This window comes from Venturia canescens, chromosome 2 (genome assembly GCF_019457755.1).
Source record: "Venturia canescens isolate UGA chromosome 2, ASM1945775v1, whole genome shotgun sequence".
Taxonomy (NCBI): domain Eukaryota; kingdom Metazoa; phylum Arthropoda; class Insecta; order Hymenoptera; family Ichneumonidae; genus Venturia; species Venturia canescens.
Genome location: NC_057422.1, coordinates 14548666 through 14572585, shown reverse-complemented (window position 1 = coordinate 14572585; position 23920 = coordinate 14548666). Strand labels below are relative to the sequence as shown.

At 44.7% G+C, this 23920-nt stretch overlaps 1 protein-coding gene across 1 annotated transcript in view; it reads right to left on the bottom strand.

The window, feature by feature from the left end:
* The window catches only part of trh (trachealess), a 159943-nt gene extending 136339 nt beyond the window's left edge, over nucleotides 1-23604 (bottom strand). Inside the window, exon 1 of the mRNA XM_043412842.1 lies at nucleotides 23331-23604. Within this exon, the coding sequence (XP_043268777.1) occupies nucleotides 23331-23521 (191 nt within the window). The 5' untranslated portion in view covers nucleotides 23522-23604. The remainder of the gene's footprint in view (nucleotides 1-23330) is intronic.
* Between the last annotated feature and the right edge of the window lie 316 nt (nucleotides 23605-23920).

Genomic DNA, 23920 nt, shown 5'->3' with positions numbered 1-23920 from the left:
CGTATATAGAAAGCTTATACCACACGCAGAACAGAATTTCTGCGGATAGTGGTTGACGTAATTGGTATCGGAGAAAAGAAGGCAGTAGAAATTAATCGATCCTCGTCGAACGAATCCCAGGAATTCAACTCTATTATATGTAAGTGTATTTTATAATCCGCATTTGCTACGTCATATATTTTTATAACTAGCAAGCACTGCATCGCGAACGAATTTTTCCGAGTTTCGATTTCCAGGATTCCCCTCATCCTTGCTTCTTCACCCTCGCCGCGTGGATTTATTTTCCGTCACCGTTAAAATGAACGTTTCCGGTTGAGTTAAAATGACTGAGGTTTTCGAGGGAGAGGGGATACGGGAAATGAGGCTCATCAGGAAAGGGCTCGTTTCATTCACCGAACGAGGGACGCTATTCCGCGATCGATCGAGACGACGAAATAGGGAAATTGGCAAGGTTAGTCCGAGACGGAACGCACGTTATTTGTGCGCGTATGCGCGTACAAAAGTACTGCTCCAGCCTCAGAAATGCCGGGACGAAAGTGGGTAAAGAAATGAGTCTCCTGATCGGTGGAAAAGCGATCGTCACGATCCATCCTCGAGTCCTCGTACCTCGTACGAGTGGACTGTGCACAAAACTCATTTCTCTTTCGGCCTACCGCTTCTCTCTCCCTCTCGCTCTTTCCCTCGGCCTCCCTGGTATATTCCTCGCCCAGTAATTTAATTCTTATTCCAAACAACAATCGCGAGAAACGTCACCGCGGGAAAACTTGTGGGGCACGCTTTTCAATTACCGTAGGGAACACGCAGCCGGAAAAGAAACGACCCCGAGAGGAAAGGTATACGATGCGGAAAGTAAATGATGGGATTGGTAATCCGTATAAAGGTTTTCAAGAGTCCACATGACGAGATCATGCTTCGTATTTTTCTTTTTTTGCCTACTATATATATCACTCTTCGAGCGAGGCCTACTCTTTCCCTCTCTCCCTCTCTCGCTCCCTCTCTGTTGCTGTCTCTTTATCTTGCGCCACAAAAAGTTGCAGTGCGAATGCGCGTGTAAGTATCGTTCGTGACATTGTTTCCCGTTCGAGTGAGCTCCGGAGACATCCTTCCACTTACGCACTCCCTCTTGAAGCATCTTTTACCTTCCACTTTATCTCTCGTTCTCCGCACTTATGAGAATTAAGAAGATCCTTAAGCGGACATGCAAAAAATTCACTGCCCATTTCATACCTATTTTAACTAGCAAAATCTTTATCGATGAATCAAGTTGGAGCATGGGAAAATTTCTTCAAACTAATCCTCTCTCTCTCTCTTTCGTTTATTCTCTTCCTTTTTATGATACGACTCGTGATGAATGCGATCACGAAAAATCAGACGCTGTCAGTTTGTACGAAACCCTTTCAGATAATTTTTCTGCAAATTGGCTCTGAAAATCGAACGTCAAAAAAATCTTAATTATTTCGGTAGAGCAACGCGAAGATTCAGATCCATCAATTCCGTACGGTTCTGAGAAAATTCCTGCAGCGATTCAGGAAGAGCAACGCCATTGGAATGCTATTCATACTGCTGTCGCGGAAGATCGATATGAGAACGGTCAATTGTACGAAAAAAGTAATGGAAAATAAAAAAAATAAAAAAATAAAAAAAAAACGAACAGGACTATGATACGTGACAAATGAAGTAAAAGGGGTAAATGAGAGGCAGAGAGAATGTACTGAAAGTTCAAGCACGTGATAACTCTGGAAGAGTCACAACATATAGTGAATAAAAGAAGAAGAGAGAGAGATATCCGAAAATGGAAGAGATTCCCGGAACGCTTTTATCTCATCGGTTGTATACGTATATACGAGGCGTTCCAATTATTAAACAAAAAGGGCTGTGCTCGTGCTGTTTAAAGGCAAAGGGAGGCGGGGCTAAATGTAGTCAGTAAGAATCTGTGGCATCGAAGTTTCATACGCAGCGTGAAACGAGAGCGAATGAGAAATGTCCGAGGTTGGACGGATAAAAAGAGAGCGAGGAAGAGGGAAGGGGGAGGATAAAGCGTGAATGCGAGGGGCTTGAAGTAGGCAAGAAGAGAGGGAGATTCCCGAGAACGTTGATCCGGCGATGACGGGAATGTCATTCGACCGGTGAGGACGAATAAATCTGAGGTGAGACACAGCCTTAAATGGAAAGTCGTTCTTTCTTTCTTTCTCTCATGACAATTCGAGTATCTCTCGGTGCGTGATCATGTCCCCGTTGATCACCCGCGCGAATCCCGATTATTCCGATCACACAGCGAAATCTTCCTCTTCCGATAGCATCTTAACGATCTCGAGACTCGCGTGATTAGACCCGCGTCGAGTTCTCATCGGTTTGGAAACTCTAAAAATACCTTAATTGATCGAGTTTTTCATACAAATACAAAAACACTCGATTGCTCCGAGTATAAATAAAGTTTGGCAAATGCAGTCACCTCATTTCATGGGTTTGTAAGTCACCTCGCTCTCTCTCTCTCTCTCTCTCTCTCTTTCTTCCTCGCCGCAGTTGTATACAAAAAATATAAAAAAGCTAAATAATACAAGTAAAAAAAGTTGACACATATACAAATATCTGTACGAGGGACGCGGGCAGAGCGGATAAGTGGAAACTATTACGAGTGACGGGTGCGGAATTTAATATTAAAGTTTGTAATATACGGCCTGAGGCCGTAGGGAATCGATCAGAAGTTAACAAGTCGCCGGACTTTACGGCTTGCGCGCGACAACGCGATCTCTGAGCTCCGGCTCTGCGTATACCCACTCTTTTCCACACATATATAAATGCAACAAAACCTCGACAAGTTTTCTACCCTCCTTCTCAGCACTGTGCGTGTGTTGCGTTTGTTGCACCGCCCGAATCAACGTCGTCGCTGCGCACCGGGTATAAGAATCCTTCGATTTTTTGTTTCGCTCCTCGCTCGCGCACTCGCCGATCCGTCTGATACCGAAGGGATATTAATCGCGGTATATAAACTCACAAATAGTCATGCTGTCTATGTGTGTGATAACGATTCCGAATGACCTGAGAAGAGGCGCCTTCAATAATCGGACCGATGGAACATTGCGTCGATACGATCTCACACACCGTGTCTTGAGTTCTAGGGAATCTTTTTCCCCTAATTAGTTCCCCAATCACTGCAATCTCGGGCTGATATACGCAGACGTCTTTGTACAGTGATTTTTCATTTTATTTCTTCCAAAACATCCGCCTTTTATCTTATGTATGCCGTAAAGTTGTTTTTTTCTGCGGTCTCAGAAAGTCCTACTTTTAAAGCAAACACCTCGGGGGCCAAGAATTTCCAAAGACTTCAATTCGAGGAGCCGTGTGTCAGGCTGCTGTTTCAGCTTCCGTTGGCATCACAAAGATAGGCTAATTAAAACAACAAAAATACTGCAAATTAAATGGAATGAGGTGCGAGAGTTTCGCAGTTCGGAATAAAAACATGAGATTTCAATTAAAGAGACAAGCTTAATAATGAGGCGAGGTGGATTTATTGGCTCGGGATCAGAGCGAGAGTGTGCGGCGCCGCAGCGTCTCCCTTCGAGATACTCTCTCACTCTTAGGCTTCTTCGAAAGAATCTCTTCGGATTCTAAGGATGTGTATACGTAAATGTACGCTATGTAGAGGTCTCACACCTCAAGGCATTTGGAGCTCGCCTTTTCTCACTCGTTCTTCAAAAGATATCGCTCGCGGGCTCCCTTCAACGGAGCCGCGAGAACGTGTGTTGAGCCTACGATAGTCTCGCGCAGCTCAGATAGCAGCACGCAGGCTCATTTACATGTCGGATCTTCCTCCGCAGAAAGGCTCGACCCATTCGTCTCGTCCTTTTCCACTTTCTCACGCTCGCGGTAGTAAATGAGGGATGAAGCAATCATCCGCGAGCGCAACGCTGACCAACACTCTCATTCCTACGCTCCCCGTCAAACATTGATCCATAAAGTTGAATGGAATTCACACGAGATTCTACAGACTCTTCGATGATCCCCGGAGCTTCGTCTCCGTCCATGGCGATCCCTGCACGCGACTCATCCCTTCAAGAAACATTGAAATCAGCGAAATCCGAAAATCTTTGATCTAAATAGTCACCGACTCGCGTGTTATCCCATCAAGACTTTTTATCAGGTGTCAGGATCATAAAGCAGTGGCGCTGTGGCCTGTGCACGCCGAAGTCGTTCATTCGCCACCGGGAGAGTGCGAGAGAGAAGAGAACGAGGAGGAGGAGAGGTGGCGTCGGGTTGAGCTTACGCACATATCAGGTGTACGTTCTACACACGCCGGCGGAGCTCCCTCCGTTTCGCTTTGCTCACGAGAGCAGTGCGACCGAGCCGCTCTCAATGAGCCAGCAAAGCAAAGAAAAAGACGGCGACAGCGGCACGAAAAAAATACAATTACGGGCGTCGAATCGCTCGTCGAGTGCTTTTCTTCAATATTGATACGTGCGCGTGTATACATGTATCGGCCTTTTACCCTTCGAGACGATTCAACGAGGCCGTTAACGCACCGGACCCACTCGCATAAACCGTTTTTATTCTGTTCCCGAGTACCGTGGAGCTGATATCTCAGTATACATACAGGGTGTCTCACCATCGATTGTCACTTCTGTGACCTCAAATTCGGGTCGGATTTCAACGAGGAGATCTCAACACATCGCTCGACAATCACCCACTTTCTGACCGACTTTTCCTCTCCTTTCCTCTCGTCCTGACTAATTCATCCTCTTCCGGTGAGTCATTAGTTATTCGAGGGAGTGAACCCGCACATTTTTATGTCACACGTAATTAACGACTCGTCAAAGAAAATACTACCAAAGTTTGCTTTTTTGTATTCGCTAGACTGGCTCGAAAAGGTTCCAAGAAATGCTGTGAATTTGCTGCAATCTGAAAATCAGGCCCAATTTTTATGAATGTGGAGAAGCACAGTTGGGGACTCGGCAAATTTTGTCATTGACAACGTGTGGTTTTTTGTAAGCAAGAATTTTGACACTCAAGTCAGTAGCAGGGCACAGTCTCGAAATCTTCAAAAATAAATAACTTGCAGCCGGAAGCTTCGGATCGTATAACGGTCCTTGCGGCATCACCATTCGAATTCTGCTCCAAAACCATGACGTCGCCGAAAAGGACATCGATTGTTGAATTCCCTATATAGATTCACAGTTAATAGACGTTACTGAGAGAATGACTCTGCAGTATTCTCGCAGCATTCTAATTTTAGAGTAGAACGCTAGCATCGATTCATTACTAACCAGTTGATTGCCACAGCACAAGACTCAACATACCATTCACGTTATTTTGAGAAGGCAATATAAAGATAACGGACAAGCTGAAAACGATCGATTAGCGCTGATAGAAAGAGATTCGAGACTCAGCACCTGAACCGCAACATTGATCAAGTTCGGCCTAATTATTCAATTTTTTTTCTATGTTATTGCCTGAAAGTGCTCGGTTTCCTACCACAGCGATGGCTCCACCGAAAGATTGTCGCCCCAACGACCCCCAAAGCTGGTCTCGAGCAAGGTCAATATTGGTCCGGTGAGAGATATTTCACAGACAAAAAATCATGGAAATCCGCGCGATGAAAGAACGAAGACTCAAGTAAACGAATACTCCACGTGTCAAAGGGATCCTTCCAACTCTTCATATTGAGGGCAAAAGCATACGCAATTTGAGAAGTTTTCGCAAGCGCACGTGTAAATACTGAAATTGCTCAAGCGAGATGATGCTTTGAAAAATAAAAGGTGAAGGATCGGTAGCTCCTCGTGACGAATCTGAGCGAACTCTCAGCAGGATTTTTGCTCTCCGTCGTCTATTACAGCTCTATTGCTACCGTACAGACAAACTTGTACAGGCAAATCGTCGTATATTCTTAAAGGAACGTAGCGTTCTAGTATGTTAATGGGCAACCATAAATTTAACTCTACCATGTTACAGAGGCGAGAGAGGAGAGCAGAACTCGTGTAGTTTATAACACGTAGGATGTGGCACATCCGATGACGAATTACAAAAGGTGATACCTACATAAGTTTCATATACATACGTACAGGCCTATATAGATTCGTCAATGTATACATGGGCCATTTGTGTGTATATCGCGCGTACATAACATAAAGCGCGAGAACGAGGTTACAGCCTGATCTACGTACGCGGAGCGTAATTGTAGCGTCAATTGCGACACAGTTAATATATGAATGTAATATCTTGTGTATTGTTATATTTTCGAGTGGAATAATTATTCGTGAAAAACAAAACAATAATTCATAAACGTCTTCATCGAAAGAAGCGTGACTCAGGGACCGCGAGTGAACACGCATGAATAATAAATGCTGGCAGAAGTTGATTCAAAAAAGCCTTATTCAATTCAGACAAAGTTGGTGCAACGATATGGAAATTTATACGATTTTCATTGAAATAATTGATTTGCCACAATGGCAAGACTCGTATATAATTTCGATGGTGATAATGTCGAATGGAAATTTGTTTCGAGCGAGTTAATTTCGTTGTTTGGAGGATTCGGTTGGTTGACGCCGATCGATCCTCGCTGAAAAGTCTTGCTAATGACAAATCGTATGGATCATCAGGGAGCTTCTGTTTTTCTTTTTCTTTTTATTCGTTCTGAAATCGTGTTAAGGGGCAATTTTTTGGGAGCTAGCCTGCTGACGGATTTTGCTGGCGCACGCAGTCCGGCAGTTTTGTTAAGGACGGAGCGCGGTCCTTAAGCGTCTTAATTACATACGATCGCGAGGTGGATTTGAAGAGGTTGAAGTTTCGGTTTACAGGAAGACCAGGTAGAAAGAGAAGGAAGGAGAGGACGAAGGGAAAGGCCATAACGAGAGTCCATCATGGGGCTATCAGCGGGAGAGAGTCTCGCGGTGTGGTCATAATTACGTGGCGCTTCCATTTTGAGTAGAGAGCTCCCGGAGTTTAAGGAGTTAGCTCGTGTTTTAACTTGCGAACGCGGCGGAGAGCGCGCGCGCGCGCGCGTCTCACTGCAGCGCATCGATTAACGAGCTTCTTATCTCTCGTTTGAGAATTTTTATCGTTCGGGTTATGGCTCAAGTATATCGGGGGATGCCAACAGGAGAAATGAACTGCACATGGAGCCACGGAAGCCAAAGAGCAGAACAGAAGCAAGAAAAGGAGCGGCGGAGAATCGCGTCTCTTCGAGTAGTCTTCGATGGATTTCTGCCACAGAGAACGAATAAGAGAGAAAGAAATAATAAGAAAGAGCAAGCGAGAGAGAGAGAGAGCGAGAGAAACGGAGTTTCTGAAAGATCCTTACGAGCGATCTTGCTCGCGGCGAGTAAGCTCGAGCTCAGAGAAAGGGCCTCTTCGACGAGACGATAAAAACGAGGCAACGATACGAATCACCGCGCGCGGTAGCTCGAGAAGACGATGGAGAGGGAGGCGGGGGGTGGAAGGCACTACTGCGATTAGCTTCGGGCTACCGCGGGGCGCCCAGTCGATCGCTTGCTCCTGCCGCCCTCCCCGCCCCTCTTCTTTTCGCCCCTCGCGATCCAAAGACCGCGTTATATCGTGTAATTTTTATCGAATCTCATGTGTACGATCTTACAGAATGTCATGGTAATTGTCCGATCGATACTGCCATCGACCAAGACGTATATACTGTTACCATTTTTTTCCACTCGCTTTACACGTGTTCGGTACTTTCCTCCGGTTATACAAACGCTGATTCACGGAAGTCTGCACCCGAATATTTGAAAGCTGGCTCGGACTGAAGTTCGAAAACCTCGAAAATCCATGATCGTAACATGTACGCCTGCGAAAACGAACGAAGAATAAATAACACGAACATCATTAACCTCGTGGAAGTGCAGGACACTTTTTGTATCAGGAATAATGGTGCCTCGATCTTCATTCACGACTTATTCACGATTAGTTCCCTCGGAATCCAAAATCACCGAGCTTTCATCGATGCAAGAGCTTCCATCAGCCTTACAATGATCGCGGTCTTCATCAGCGAGTCTCTTGCTACCGTTGTCATTCGCGATTTTCGACGAATTTTAATTTTCCTGGTGTCCCCATTGATTATAACTTTATATCCGCATACGTGCGCGTACAGATCGTAATAAGAAATCGATAACGCGCGGAGAAAGATAAGATTCGGGGAGAGGAAGCCGCAACAGCAGTGTGGATATGAACGAATGGAAAAGAAAGGGGGCAACGTATCGGGGGGCAGGGCCTATAAATTTCTGCGTGCGGTATCCCGTCGAGAAACGTACGTGAATCTCGTGCGAAACTCCGCGGCAACGGTCGATCGTTCGAACGCGGCACACGGCGACGAGATCGCGGTAGCTACATCGCCAGAGACGCTTGGTTTTTTTGCCATGAGGCAACCCAACGGGTCCTCTCTCCCTCCCCCTCCCCCCTCCATCAGCCTCCCGCTCACTCTCACCTTGTTACTCTCCCATTTCTCCGCTCTCTTAACACACGAACTTGTTCCCCTCGCTGATCACCCATCTCATCGTATGTGCGAGCCCGTTCCCTCAAGGGTTGATAATTCGTCGATTAAATTGGAAACGGCGAAGCTAATTGTGCCGCTCGCGTGTATTATTCATAGGATACAGCGTCGACTCACCGCGGCTTCGCGAACTTTTCGAAAGAGAGAGAGAGAGAGAGAGAGAGCCCGGGAAAATACCGATACTTCGTCAGCTACACACGTTTATGTATGACCAAGTATTTATTGCACCCGATTCACGTGTGTACGAGAAACTTTCGATGCGTTCCGTAATGGTTCCCACTCTTGAGATTCGGACGATTTTTTTCCAGATTGGGGAATTGAGACGAAGCCTTTCCGAGGCGATCCCACAAGACTGATCGCGTCTACTAATTTTTTCGTCCACTCTAAGGTTCGAAAATGATAAATTTGACTGATTTCATTTCACTTTTGCGAAAAGCAAGTCGCTTCCCAATTGCCGAGTGATTTTTTTTACTTCTTTTTTGCTCTCTCGTTATTGCTCTCTCGATAACGTCAGTAAAACAATAGTAGGAACGTAAGAGATTATACAACGAGGGAATCCGGAAAAAGTTTTGCTGGGAGTGACAGGGACGAGGCAAAGATTTACAATAGCAGCCGTATAATGAGAAAAATCATCAGCGGCTCGCTTGACATAACGGAGCCGAGTTGACGTCTTGTCCGTATGGCGTGTTTGTCCATCGAGCGGCAAGGCTCCTAAGAAGACTCTTATATATATAGTTATAAATATTCACTACCTTATTCTATGTAAATCCCTCGGACAAACGTCAAACTGAGTTTTTTCTCGATCTCTCATTTTATCTTTCGTTACCTAGAAAACCATTGAGGTTACACATTTCTCGATTGTCCTCCATGATTTTGGTCAAAATTAAAATTGGCGTCTGGAGGGAGTTGAACAAATTTCGTGCGGAAACATTCCGAAATATTTATTTTTATTTCTACCGCTGCTGCTAACATCTCGCAGATTTTTCCGACCTCGTAACATCACTTCAGCTTCGCGTTGCTCAATTCCGTTGATTTCCAATTTCGCATTTTCCATATTCATGAGAAACCCCAAACAAGTATTGCCACAGCTTCTCATGCCTACCCTGCTACTCCAGTATTACCGTCGTTAACTGTGGTCTAAAATATGGTTACAGCTAAACCAGTCGAAGATAAAATAAATCCTGAGAAAATTGTCTCATTTTCACCAAAAGTTTTTCAACACAAGTCAAGTACGTTGAGTCATTCTTTTTGAGAAATCATGAAAATATCGTAAAGTTGAAAAACAAGCATTGAAATTCTCATAGAAATCTTGAGAGGCTATAAAGCAGTTCTAAATCAAAGTAAATCGCGAATTATGGATTGCAGCAATGTCGTAAAACTATACATAGATGTGAATCCATTAAAAACACACAAGGATAGTGAAACGACTCGAGAAAAGCAAAAATGATAGGTGAGCAGAGAAAGACAACAATGAATAAAAAAATGAAGAAGCTGCTGAGGGAGAGAGAGAAAGAGAAAAAGAGAAGAGTTGAATCAACAGATATGGAACATCGAGGAATAGGGTCGTTTAATCATCACGGTGTCTCTCTTGTGACGAGTGTGCCGCCACCCACGCATCCACTTGACCTCACGACGCCCCCATATCGCTCAGTTAACCTTATAAACTCGACTAAACTCGAACTGACCCAGAGGCATTCTCTCTCCCTCTCTCTTTCTCTCTCAATACATTTTCTCGTTTCGGTCCACGGTCCTCTCTCAACAGAGCCCCCCTGCCCCAGAGCTCGTCAAACGTCATGCATATCTACAACACATTCACCCATTCATGGCATTCAACGTTTTCGTATCTCACTCACTCTCGCTCTCGTCTTGTGACTCCTTACTACGCATAACTCCAATCACGAATCAACTCCTATGATAAATAATACGTAATACCTTGCAATAAAAAAAACTTTTCCAGGCTCGAGAAATCAGGTCGAATAACTATTCTGAATTTGGATGCTTGGAATGCAGTAATTTTTTTCGTGTCAGCGCCGAAACCAACATCGGTTTAAGTTGCTGTTGGAAAATAGAAACAATTCCAATCCAACGACAACGTGACAAACGCATCAATACAAACTGAAGCGCGAAGGCACAACCGGACAAGGAAAAAAAATTCTTCCTTATTCGATAACGCTCGTTTCAGAAGCGTATACGACACTGTAGCTGGCAACGAGCCCAACGAAACGAACGAAAAAGACATTCGTAATTCACCAATTTTTTATTTCACGAAGCATCGGTGTAGCTTGAAAAACTACGAATTGCAAATTCGGAAGAGAACGAAATTGGAGAATTAATGAAATTATTGGAGAGTTTTTTAGACCATTTCGTTGGACCTCAACGTTGCAAACTTCAGCATCATATAGCGTATACAAAGTTTTCTAAATTCTCATTAGCTAAATCGATCACCTCTGTCACTAGATAAGTTTTGTCACTCGGCAGACTGGCAATTGGATCGACAAAGTTTGATCATCCGAACAGCTCGAGGTGTTCGACAGGAACTAGTTCAATTTGTGTAATTTTAGACAACGAAATCAGACGCCGCTCCAGAAAGAATTTGCAGTCAATTCCGACCCTGCAATGGGTCTCAGCTGACTCGAGGTCAATTAAATTTTCCTTCCCGAATCCACCGATTGAACTATTCATGTAAAATTAAAAAAAAAAAAATAGTATAAAATGAGTGAGAAAGAAATTGTCACGAAAAAAATTGACATCGTAATCGCGTGATTTGTCCCGACGACATATTTCATCCTAAAGTTGCTACGGTGAGGCCGTGCGACGTAAAAAATTATGAACACGCGTGTGTTTGTATTCGGTATGAAATACGGCGACCGGCTCCTTCCCGATGCGTCTTCGTGTGTATAGTTATACACTTTTGTTTCCGACGTATAGATATATCCGGACATGCGTATATTGCTACATATAGAGTGGCCCCCAGCGATATTCGCGCGTGCTCCTCCACAGTAGGTAGATACAACGTGTGTTCTCGAGACCGCTCGACTTGTCCCATCTCATTATTATCTTCCTCTGCTTGAGTTACGACGTTTTTATATTTATCGGAGCCTCTCTCTCTCTCTCTCTTGCTTGCTATCTTTCTTACTCTCGCCCTTATTCTCACTTCCCACTTGTATTCTTCCTAGTCATGATTCACGAGGTTCTCGCACGCCGCGCGCATTTCGCGCAGAAGTTCCTCCGGGGCCTTACTCGTACGGAACACGGACGAAAACATGCCACTTGGTAATTCGCTCTGGCGCAAACAGCGACGGATGAATTATTAGCAACACGAGAGCAAGGAAGAAAAAACTGGCAATTTCTTCGATTTAGAACGATCCCAAAAGTTTTGGCGGTGTCGGAGTTTTATTTTTGTATATTGCGTCGGATGTTCCGATGAAATAAAATCTAGGATAATGACGTTTTGGGATAGAAATCAGCACTGATTGGTCTTATTGAACTATTTACTTCACAAATTGTTGGAAAACAACCTGACAAGTCGATTTATAATGCACGTGCATCGTGTCAAGTTTTTCGAAGCAGTGAAAATGAAGTTAATTCCCAGCGCAAGATCGATTCGTTCGAAAACCGCATCGGGCTGATTTCATTTGACGCGTTGGTTGACGTAAAACGTGGAATGTAATCTTCGTCGAGTGTAGAAAAGTGGCCGGGATCGACAAGAATTCCGGAGACCGCGGATAGTCACAGGGCAAAGGGAAGTAAAAGGGAAAGAGCGCGGGAGAGAAGATTTTGAAAAATGTATGACGAGAAGGTAAAGGGCGAAGGCAGTGGGGAATAATATGTTTATGCATGCCGCGGAGGCATTCGGTGTATTTTTCTTTGATACGTCGAGGAAAAGTCCCCTCGTGAGAATGAGCAAGAGCTGGATCGAGATTTGAATAAAAGTATCGAAGTTTCGGTTGAGAAAAAAAGGCCTTGGGAAGATGGTCTTGTGCTATTTCTCGAGATTTTTCTGCGCCTCCTTCCCGCAGTTTCGTGGGGTCTTCCGCGAACTGTCTTTGTCGCGAGTTCGTCTCTTTACAATCGCTCGTGGTCTTATTAAATATGTATAGACTCTCACACCTCCGTGATCCTCGGCTCATTTCCAACGGAGAAGAGTCTGTGACTCCGGGAGTCACCCCCCGATAATGGAACGTCGCGAATCGTAATAAGCCGCGCTACATATGTTTTCACACACTCGAAGACTCGATGTCGGTATAAATTACGGTGCGATAGAGATGAATAATTTTAAAGGGAGTCGGTTTTAAAAAACTGCCAAGTTCCTTTCCGGAGTTAATGAAAGGAAATCAAACGTGCGAGAGGGAGTTGGAAGTAAGTGCTTTGCTTGTACTCGCTCATCACGGGGGTGTGAAAAGGTCGAACAAGATTCACGAATATACCCCAATCCCCAATTTCACCGCCGCCGCCCTCCCCCCTCACACCCCGCGAATGGATATTAATTGCCCGGGAGAAAAAAAAACGCCAGCCTTATACTGGCGTCGTGGGACAAATCCATTTTAAAGACTCTGCCGAGTCCTCGAGTGTCGTGATTCTTTATTAAGATGAAGCGCCGCGCACAGAAACACCGCAGTTTTGCTTATGTATACCGACGTACAAATCTATATCTGTATATAAAAGCGTGGAAGAGCTCTCCGGGACTTTCATTTCTTCGCGGAACAAATGGCTCGCGAGTTATCACCCCGTGAGTACAGCCTGAGCTCAACCCCGCGCGCGCGCGCGCTCCATTTAAAAAATGTAAATTCGTTAATGCGAAGAGTCAGGGAGTGGGGGAGAGGAAGAAAAAGAAGGAAAACGAATTGGGGTGAAAACTGCGGGGATTTCGTCGTGGTCGAGAACCAAGAAATAAGGGGGTGTTAAAAATTTGTTCCTGCTTCATGCTGCCACTCCCCACCCTTAAAAGGTCCCCTTGGTTCAACTGGTTTTGATTCTCTTTTCTGACAGTTCAGTCATCCGAAAAAAAACATATGTTAAACGAAACCGATTGAGCTGAGCAACTCAGCTGATCGTACGTAGCCAAGAAGTCGTCACGGTTTCCGAAGTCGCTCGAGTTTCTTAGTTTCCATCGAATAACGAAAGAAAAAGGCTGAAAGCCTGATAAGAGCAGAAGAAATAAACGAAGGGCTAACTTGATCAGACGAGAATTTGCGATCGCATCGACTCGTCGACATCGAGAAGGAAAACTCGTTTTGCACACATTTTCCAACGCACTTGTGCGCCCGGATCAAAGTGATTAACTTTTCTTTCGTTTCGAGTGAATTCCGCGAGATCACGAAGCGTGTCTCGTGCAAAGCTTCACTTCGCACGTAGAATCTCGCTCTTTCTCTCTTCCCGCGAATCCCGGAGTGTAATTTACTCAAGCAATGAGTATTCCTCGTGCCTGTGGCGAACGGTTTTACACGTGAAACGCAGAGAAAAACCGTTTCGTCGAGGTACACGATGGAACGCTCGGGCGTCCAAGTTGTTTCATTGTTGCACAAGAGAGTCGCGACTACCGAGCCATTATTTTTCCTTCTTTTTTCCTTCCAAATATATATACACACGTTTACGCTACGAGTATCTCACAAGAGAGGCAAAAAGATATTGGATATCGAGAGTTTCTCATTGTTCATAGAGGAGCATAGAAAACCCATTTGATAAACCACGAAAGAGAGCCTCGATCCCGCGTTAGACACGGTGTTAGATGGATTTTTTCCACCTCCCCCTCTTCCCTCTCTTCTCATTCTCATCGCCTCTCACGATGCCGATCGAATTTGTCGATCGATACGCTTATTTTCAGGAGGAAGTGCGAGAAAGATTTCTTTTTTCATCTCCTCCTACTCGAGCAGCCCACTTGTTGTCATGAAACTATTTTTTATGAGCAATCATAGTAGTTCAGTATTAGAAAAGCGTTTTAACGTTTACCTACCAATATGAAGAAATTGAAGAGAAAACATACTCGTCGATACATGCGGAGAGCTTCAGTGCCAGTTTACATTTGTACGAAGAATTCAATTGGAAAGCGATGCATGATTCCAATCTATGCCCATTAGAATGAACTTTCGATTGCCATATTTGTGGACCATCAAAAAAGAATTGACTCCAGTTCCATAAAAATGTTAATAAAGAGTCCTTAAAATGCCGAGCTACTGAATATCGTCGTGGATCGTTGCCGTGCAGCCAAAAGCATCACGTCGTAAGAGGTTCTTCCCATTTGGATGATTTTCTGGTTACGCTCAGGACGATTCTCATTTCGGGGAAGAAGATTTTAGCATTTCTGGCTTCCACAAAGCAAGAAATCCGGTCGGAGATGATGATGAGAGACGCGATGAGGAGGATGCTCCGGAGCCAACAGGCTTTCCTGACGAGTCTATTCGCACCGGTCGCGATGTCTCTCGGAATACAAAACGCAGTTGTTAAAGGTGGGCTGGGCTCGGTCCCATGAACGATTGTCAGTTGGCCCACACTGTTTTGAGAAATCGGGCCAACTTTTGTCTCTCTTTCTCGCTCATTTCTTCGTCTCTTCAAAGAAACACCTATGGATCGCGTCTCAATCGGTTTCGGGAGAGAATCAGCGAGCCGTTTCAACGGCCCCGTACAGATACATATATATATAGAAACGAAGGAGAATCCTGAAGCGAAGCGAGATGAGGAGAAAGAGCTGAAAATAAGAGAGTCGCGAGGGGAACGGCGAATCTCGTCGCGTTTGGCACAAGACTCGATCGATGCTTTTGTTTTTTCTCTCTTTTCTTTTCATCTTCGTTTTTCTATCGACTGGAGAGTTGATCTCGGCACGCGCGATCCCCGAAAAGATCGAAGCACCTCTCGGAGGCTCAGAGGGATTCTTTTCACCGGCGTTTCTACTGTACGAATTCACTTCGAGTGCGGAAAAAGGAAAAAGTTGAGCGCGAGCGACGCAGAGAACGAACGATAAAGAGGGAAAAAATATTCCGATACGAGAGCAGAGTGAGACGAGCTTGTATCGATTCTGTGGTACTCGCAGCGAGAAACACAAGAGCAAAAGACCGCGAGTGGTCAAGCAACGGAGAAAATACGCGATTCCCCGCCCCCGCGTCCTCTCATTTTTCTCCCTTTTGATTATTTTTATTCCCTCGCATCTTCCACTTCGTCTCCTTCGTCTTCTTCTTCTTCTTCTTCTTCTTCTTATTCTCGTTCACAATCCTTCTATGATGCGCTTGCACGCTCGCGCGCCCGGCCTCCCTTCGCTGCAAACGTTTTTCAAAGTAATTAAGCCAGGCATTAAATCACTCCTGCGAGAGAGCGAGAGCACGGCCCGATTGAACGTCGCTCGCAATCTCATCGGCGTGTCTCCTACTAATTAATAGATTTCGATCCGTTGCTCCCTGCGCGATGAACGCCCGGGAATCGGGATCCGAGCCCACCAAATTTCTTATACCCGTCAATCTCCCACGATATATGTATAGACGCGTATACGTACCGTCTAATAATACATATATCTCATATGTAATATATACGTACGAAAAAAGTGCAACGATAACGATCCGATGGAATTACAATCCCGCGTTAATTACTCCCGATAGTAGACTCCAAACTGCCCCGAACGGAATATTCAAAATACCTTCTTCCGAGCCCCCTTCGCTCTGGCAAAGAAGTAATCGGAATCAACATTGATTAACTGCCTCAAAGGTTGTAATATATAAAATGATACGTCGTACTTGATTGTTTCGTCGTGAATTGGTTCAATGAATAATCCTAATAGAACTGAAGAGATTTGATATTTCAATCTTTGTATGGAAATTTGGGAGGGGAATCCATGGTACGATGGGCTTTTGGTCGCTTTCTTGCGAAGGGAAATGAAACGGGGCCATTTTTTTGGGACAAGAGCTTTGAAAGGGAAGGGTAATTGTTTTTAAGTCTACACGTGAATTCACAGTTTGATTTTTTGAGATAAAAATATATGTTGAAAATGATGATTTTCGAGTACCTGAAATTAAAGGTTTCCTGTAATTCTCCATAAATTTGGCAATCATACGCGGGACCGAATTCATAGTAAATGAGGAAATTTGGTCCAGGGTCATTCCACTGTTATCGAATGAAAAAGAAAAGGCAAAAGTGGATGCAAAGATTAGCGCGTTTACGGGAGGAGCTCGAAAAGCCTGCAGCGAGTTGTATAATACGAAGAACGAGAGAAAAAAGGAATAACGAGAAAAAGAAGAAGGAAGGGAGGGAGAGAAGAAAAGAAGGTGGGGAAGCGTCCGCGGCAGAGTTTCGGCAGGCTATAATCAATTCTGATTGCAGTCCGGAATCGCAGCGGCGGCAGGAGCGTGCGATCCACTCTCCGATAGCCGAGAAAAAAGTTAAGGGGGGTTCCTAACCAACCCCCACTACCCTCCTGCCCCAAAACTACGGACAAGCTTTTATTCTTTCGCAACCCAATACCTATGTATGTTGGGATGAAAATAGTTTCGTTCCGTGTTCCGTTTGGTCGAATATAAGCCTTTTGCCATTTTTGGGCTTTTGTCAATCGGACATGTGTGACCGATTTTGACATTACTTTATTTGCAATGATAACGTTTTTTATTCTCGTCCATTCGAATAATGTCCGAGTTCGTATTTAACTTTGCGGCGAATCCACACGATTAGGATTGTCCACACTTTTTCCGGTCTTATGAATTTCGCCAAACACAATTTGTAATACTTTGTTCTCTCAGCCCCTTAAACCATCTCCAGTATTCAGATTTTGTTGTGAGCTCATTGGATCAGAACTCAATACAATGCACTTTGAAAGGGTCGAAATTGCCTATAATCTTCCAGTAAAATTCAAGCTTTGTTTTTCCTCATCAATAGACATTGGATTGGCACGAAAAATCATCGCTCCGATTTTCCCATCACTCGACATATCCGAATCGCGGGATGCTGTCAAAGTGAAACTGGCTTGGAGGCGACTCGTCCAGAAATAGGGAGCAGCTGTGTGTGCGTTTCGTGAGTATGTTCGGGCGGCAAAACTTTCGCTTTCTTCGCGGTAGCCAAAGGGATGCTGCACCCGCACCGATGACTCTCCGGTCGTTTTGAAGAACGACGGAAGAATGCATCCTCGATCCTTCTTCTTGCTCGTTTCTTCGCGTCTCTTTGCTCATCGTATCTTTGTCCCGTGGGTTGAGAAAGATAGAGAAAGAGAGCCGTAGAGAGCAAAGTCTCCTGGAGATTCTGCCTCGTACGAGAAAGAAAGAGATGCGGAGAGAGAAAAAGAGAGAGAAAGAAATAACGAAGCGAGCAAAAGCAGAGGGAGCCCGCAGGCCTTGATCCGCCGCGCGCGCGTTCGCTTCTTACGATCCCTTATATCCGCGCGTCCGGCCCCATTAGTAGTCGGCTGGCCCATCATTCAATAACGCTCTCGATGCTTGCTGCTGCTTCTCTGGCTGTTTCTACTCCGTCCTGTCCACGTTGAAGCTCTTCTCTCGTCAGAGTCTCTGTTTTCCCTCTCTCCTTTTCTCCCTCGCACTCTGTCTCTCTTCCTCTCTGTATCATTCGATATCTATACAGGGTGTCCAACAGCAAACTATATCTGTCGACCTATCCTCGCTCTCTTTCTGTCTCTCCTTCGCCTCTCTTTCGTCATTCATCTTTAAACATCTTTCTGGCCTATTTTACAGAGCCTATCGAAAAGGAAAATTACCTTTGCCCTGATTACACATCGTGGTGAGGTATCTCAAAAAAAAAAAACCGACAAAAATAACGTCGACGCAGGAGAAACGGGGCCGAGGAAAGATGGGCAGTAGACGCGAGGACTGGATACTCGACCACAAATAGTTTTCCATCAATCGTTTGCATCGACAATTTTCTTTTTATATTCATTTCAATACTGTTCGTGCAGTTGGAATTTTCCTATGCGAATCCTGACTCACGTGGAACCAGAAAGTATGAAAATTAATCTGTGAATGAACTAGACACTTCGAGAAAAACGTAATTCGGTCCACTCCCGTGACTCGCTAATTTTGACGCTATGCACTACGAAAACATCGAGCGCATTTGAGGAATTCGATGAGGATGAGAAAAGACAGAGAAAAGGAGGGGTCGAAAAAAGGAATAAAGCGGATGCCGCATTGCCAAGGAGAAAAGAGGATCAACTATCTGGTCGTAACAATTACCTCAAGCCTCCAGTGTCCCCCGCCCCTTGAGCCACCAAGTCCTGAAACGTTTCGGGATCTCTTGGATAAAACTGGGCCCCCCCTCGGGGCCCACCGTGTCACGGTATGTTCTGCATACATTAATGCGTAACGAGAACGTTCGTACTCGCTCACTCGCGCACGCGAGTGTTACCGAGAAAAAATAAAGCACACGAGAGAGGAGCTCGGTGCGTCGTTGCGAGTAAAGGAGAAGAAACGAGAGGAGAAATGAGCCACCGGGACGAATGCCGGGTTATTAGGCCTCGTACGTTTCAGTCATTAAAGCGATACGATATAGCCGCAAGGGCCAAAGAAGAGACCAGCTCGATGGGCAATAACAAAAGAATAAAAAAACAACAACGACTGTTTAACTTTTTCGACATTGTCCACGTGGTCTTTCCTGAATCTCATTTGCAATCTCTTCATTCTTACACGCTATCCGCGCCAATAAGCTCAAATTCCATCACACTCGACGATTATTTCCAGATATAAACGAGAAATTTTTCATTTATCGATATTTTCTTCAAGTATCACCGAAAATGTAGACCAAGCATGTAAGTCAAATTTACTGTTCCCGCGAAATCAGGAATTTTTTCGTCGAATATTTCACGGTCAAAGTAAAAATGTATGAAAATTGAATTATGAAATGCGACTCGAAATTTTGATGAGTCTTCGATTAATTGAGCTCTCACTGACCGAGTCAGATCGATCAACTCCCTTCGCTCCGGAATACGGAATAACGGAGCTCGTATACAAAATTTATGAAACAATTAACGACCGTCGTCAGTCATATCGCAGTTTCTTTGACTGCTTGATTCAGTGGATGGAAAACGTTTGAACCAAGATATCATTGTCACATCATCGCGCCATCCTGATTAAGAGCGTTCGTCGTGTCTAGAGTGTGTTGAGACTGTCTGGCCGTCACTCTCAGTTCAGTACGGACGTCCGTACCGCCGCAGCAGAGCCGTATCTCCTAAAGCGTTGGAGCAATTTTCTTCTAACTCACAGGTCATTCTCGCTGCCACTTTATACCATTATCGTGCGATCCCCAACTACTACTGCATTCAATAGTAGATACAAGCGAGATTCCGGCTTACCTGCAATTCTTGTTAAATAAATAGAATTTCGAAGCAGGCTTTTGTGAAATGAACTGTTGGAAAAATTCGTCCACACGAGACATTTATTTATTCATATTTATTCTCAACTTTGATTCTTTCAAATTCTTATACCACACGGTAGCCGCATTGCACGATAATTGAGCAATGACGTGTTAATTTCTATATAAAGTATCATTTGTCACCCGCAGCTTATTCGCTCCGGGGATTAATAACTCTATACAGAATTCAAGTTTTATTAGTGTCATCACCGCACTGTTATGTTCGTACATGTTTAACTGGGAGAAAAAGGCGGCCTCTGTCCTCCTCCGTTATCGAAATTATTCATTGTGATTGGCAGTTGCATTCAAACGTGGTTGAAAAACGAACAAAATAGACGAACTATCGAGTTCATATCTGTAGTTCAGATAGAAAAACAAATATGCGCTGATTGCTATCAACGAGAATCGAAGAAGCATCGAGTTGACTCATAAAAACACGTTACCCAAGGACGCGTGATCGATGATTTTTCCGAATTTTTCAACCAAATACAGTTTTGCACGAAAATTTAGAAACATTATTCGATGGAATTGCGAATAGTTCGATTGAACTACTCTTATTCGAGGTATCATATAATTTCGAAATTCCCCTTATTTGGAGTCTTGGAATTCCGAGCAGGCTTTTTTTCGAATTTGTTACTGAAAAAATTCATCTGCGGATGAAATAGTCGAGTTAGAATTAAAACAGGAAATTAAACCACTGAAACAGAAACTATTGTATCTCTGGTACGACTCGGGAACTATTTTATTTTATTTATCCGAAAGCATAGTTTTCGTCATACATTTCACTCCAAAAACATGTGCCGAAATGATGAAAAGCGATACTTTTATCAATGAGGATTCCTCTGAATAATAAATTTCTTTTTTTTATATACCCTCCCGTTTCCTCCGTATTCGTACCGTACATCAAACGAAATGGGTGTGACCTACGAACACCTAAAAAGTATTATCATCGATTTAGTACTTTTTCCTCACAGCTCGCACGTAAAAGAAGGGAAAGTGCGAAACAGTGAAGAATGACTGACGAGGGTTACTTGTATCCGCTACGGGGCAGCAACAAGTGGCATTCGGCACGCTCTGCTTGTCCTTCTGGCCAGTGTTGATGTGCCACACACGATAGGACAGCGCCCTCCCTCGACTTTGCTTAATGTCAAGCATCCGAGATTCGGGCACATCGTTCTCTCTATGCGGCACATCGTAGTTTACGACATCTCGTTCAATCGCATGACTCTAATAACCGTTTCGGTACGTTTCACGTGTAAAAATGCGTAGTGCTCATAATATTCTTCATTGGTGATAAATCCGAGGGGATATTTAGCAGCCGCATCTCGAGTTTGAACTGAGCTCCAGCTCTTCTGCTACAAAACTTCAAACATTTGTCTGGAGACACCGGGATTTTCAGGATTCCGATTTCTCGGTATACTTTTGATGGCGAAATGATTGGAGCGAAGGTTTCTATCAACCCTCATCTTTCTATCGACCTCAATGAATATCAAAATGGGGGGGGGGGGGGGGGGAAAGTTGTCATGAAATAATGAAGTCAAAAAAACATATCCGTGTGATGAAGTTCGGTTGTTTTCTGAGCTTCTAATGGATGCAAATGACACTCGATGCAGTGCCGAATTGCACCGAGTGCTCCAACCACCGATCACTCATCGATATTCAGCTCATCGCGTAGGAACATGAGGTCCCTAAAATCGGGGTCAGAGATGACTCTCATGTGGTTTTTTTCTGCCTTTCTATGAAGGTTTCGATAAATAAAATAATCTTGAAAGTGACAATAATTTCTTCCTCAACGCTTCGTTTCGTCTCCAAGCTAAAATTCTGTAAAAATTTGATTTATGATAGTGTAGTTTTCGGTATTTGAAATTCCGGATTTACTTGGTTTACACATTCCTGCGTTTTCTATCGAAGTTCTGAAACTAAGATTTTTCCAATTTTGGCGTAGAGCTCCGGGCTCGGCGTTAAAGAATGGAACCGCGTCGAATATTTGACACTCCTGAGTTCGACTCGAAACCTGTAATCGCAGATTTCAGTCTAGAGGGTGAAAAGGAGCGAGGAATACTTTCTGGAATCTCAATGGCATGAGAATCATTTCACAATATAACACTAATGGACTCAATCGAATGGTGCGAGTCGCAGATTTCGAGTTGGTTGTTAAAGAATGAGAATAAGAGGCTCGCGACAAAGACAGTAAAGCGAGTTAACGTTTAGCGCGTGCTGTGGTCAGAGACCTTAAAGGATAACGTTTACAAGGAGAGTTGAAAGGTCTCGTGTGTATGAACAAAAGCGAGTGGAAGAGACCGATGAAGAACGAAGGAGAGGGATAAAGAGCTCTGGAGTAGCACGAGACGCATGCACACGCGGCTCTCGGATAATTGATAGCGGAATGCTAATAATCCGGACGAGCTAGGAATTATAATAAGTTTCTTGTGAGTCTCGTGTCCACGGAGCAGCTATTGCTGCCGTTGCCGGCGGCTTCTGACTTCGATTCCGGCGCTCTCGGCGTTCTCGTGCTCCATCTCGTGACTCGAGATCTCTCCAGAGCCCCGAGTCTTCACAGTTGTATTAAGCTGCAGTCGATCCGCGTACCGTGATTCGTTAATCCCTGTCATCGCGAACGAGTCGATCGATTAATCGGTTCGACCGTTTGCGCCTTCACCTTTGTACGATCCGCACAAATTAAGCGTCTTTTGCCGTCCATTTGTCGAGCGTAATAGCAGCGTGTAAATTCATGAGGAATACGACTCGAGTTCAATGGATTCTGTGCAGGATTTTAAAACATGGCCAATTTCAATTGTCCGCGACGCAAAAAAGCAGGCGTTTCTCCTCAAATCATCATGACAATTAGCCATTCCATCGAAAATTACCTTTGAATACAATTCCCTGAGATGTTTGTGTACGTGCAACATTCGACACTGATCATTATCTCATCAGTCATCGACCTCACGTCCCAAGTATTTACTATGTGCAGAGCCAACGTTGACGTAGGTCAGTCACCGGCATGAACCGGGCAATTTGCGATTCGGAAACGAAAACAGATACCCGAATACCGGAACACACGCTTTGCGTATACATTCTCTTCTCAAACCCCCGAAAGCAATCGGACCCTCGAGACCGCCTGAACATCCCTCGTGAAACATTTCACCATCGCGCGCCACGTTCTCTTCCACTTTCGTGCCCTTACTTTTCGTTCGTCCATCTCGAAAAGTTTTTCATTCCGACGCCTCAAAAATGTTTTTCAACAAATTTTCGACTCAATGACATTTCAACTTGCCATCGCTAACCACAAACTCTGCGTTGACATCGAACTAGTTAGCTTTACTTCAAGGAAACTGATCGAAGAATTTTCAAGAAACGATTCTCATGTTCGGAATGAATTGAAAAAATTTTTCTGTGACGATGCTTCGTTGGCCACGTGAACATGGAATTTGTTCGTCGTTTCTCGCTCCGGTGTGAGGAAACGATTGATGCTTTTGGGTGGATTTTAGTTTAGGAAAATTCTACAAACCTGTAGCAAGGGAATCCTTGTTGAGGCACGTGTAGATCCATAGGCATTGCCGGATGTCCGGTGGGATGATGAGCCGTACCGAGTCCGTAATCACCAACACCGGACAACGGTGGTTGCATCATACCCGCGGCAGCGGCCGCGTGATGACCGGCTATCATAGCGCCCCAGTGAAAACCGGGTGCTCCGCTCATAGCAGGTGGATGCTCGGCGAGGTCCGCGAGGCCGCGTCCGGCCGCGGCGGCGGCAGCAGCCGCAGCGGCACCGCCACCACCGCCGCCTGCGACCCCGCCGCCGCGCTGCATAAACCACCCGTCCACCACGAAGCCTTGTTATCCTTGCCGCACGTTGTTTTATATCCACAAAGCCCCAAAACACATGCACTCACACTCGTAAAAACCTGCTCCGTTCGTACCCTGATTTTGTACGATTATTAACTGAAATCGGTGGAATGAACGTCGTCGAAAAAACAGATTGGATTACGGGGAGCCCGGCAACACTTTCCCGTTGATTTCGGTCGAACCTCTTTCACCAAACGAATCAGTTGAATCCCGTAACTTTTGGGTGTCGTCAAAAGTAATGGAGCGCGGATT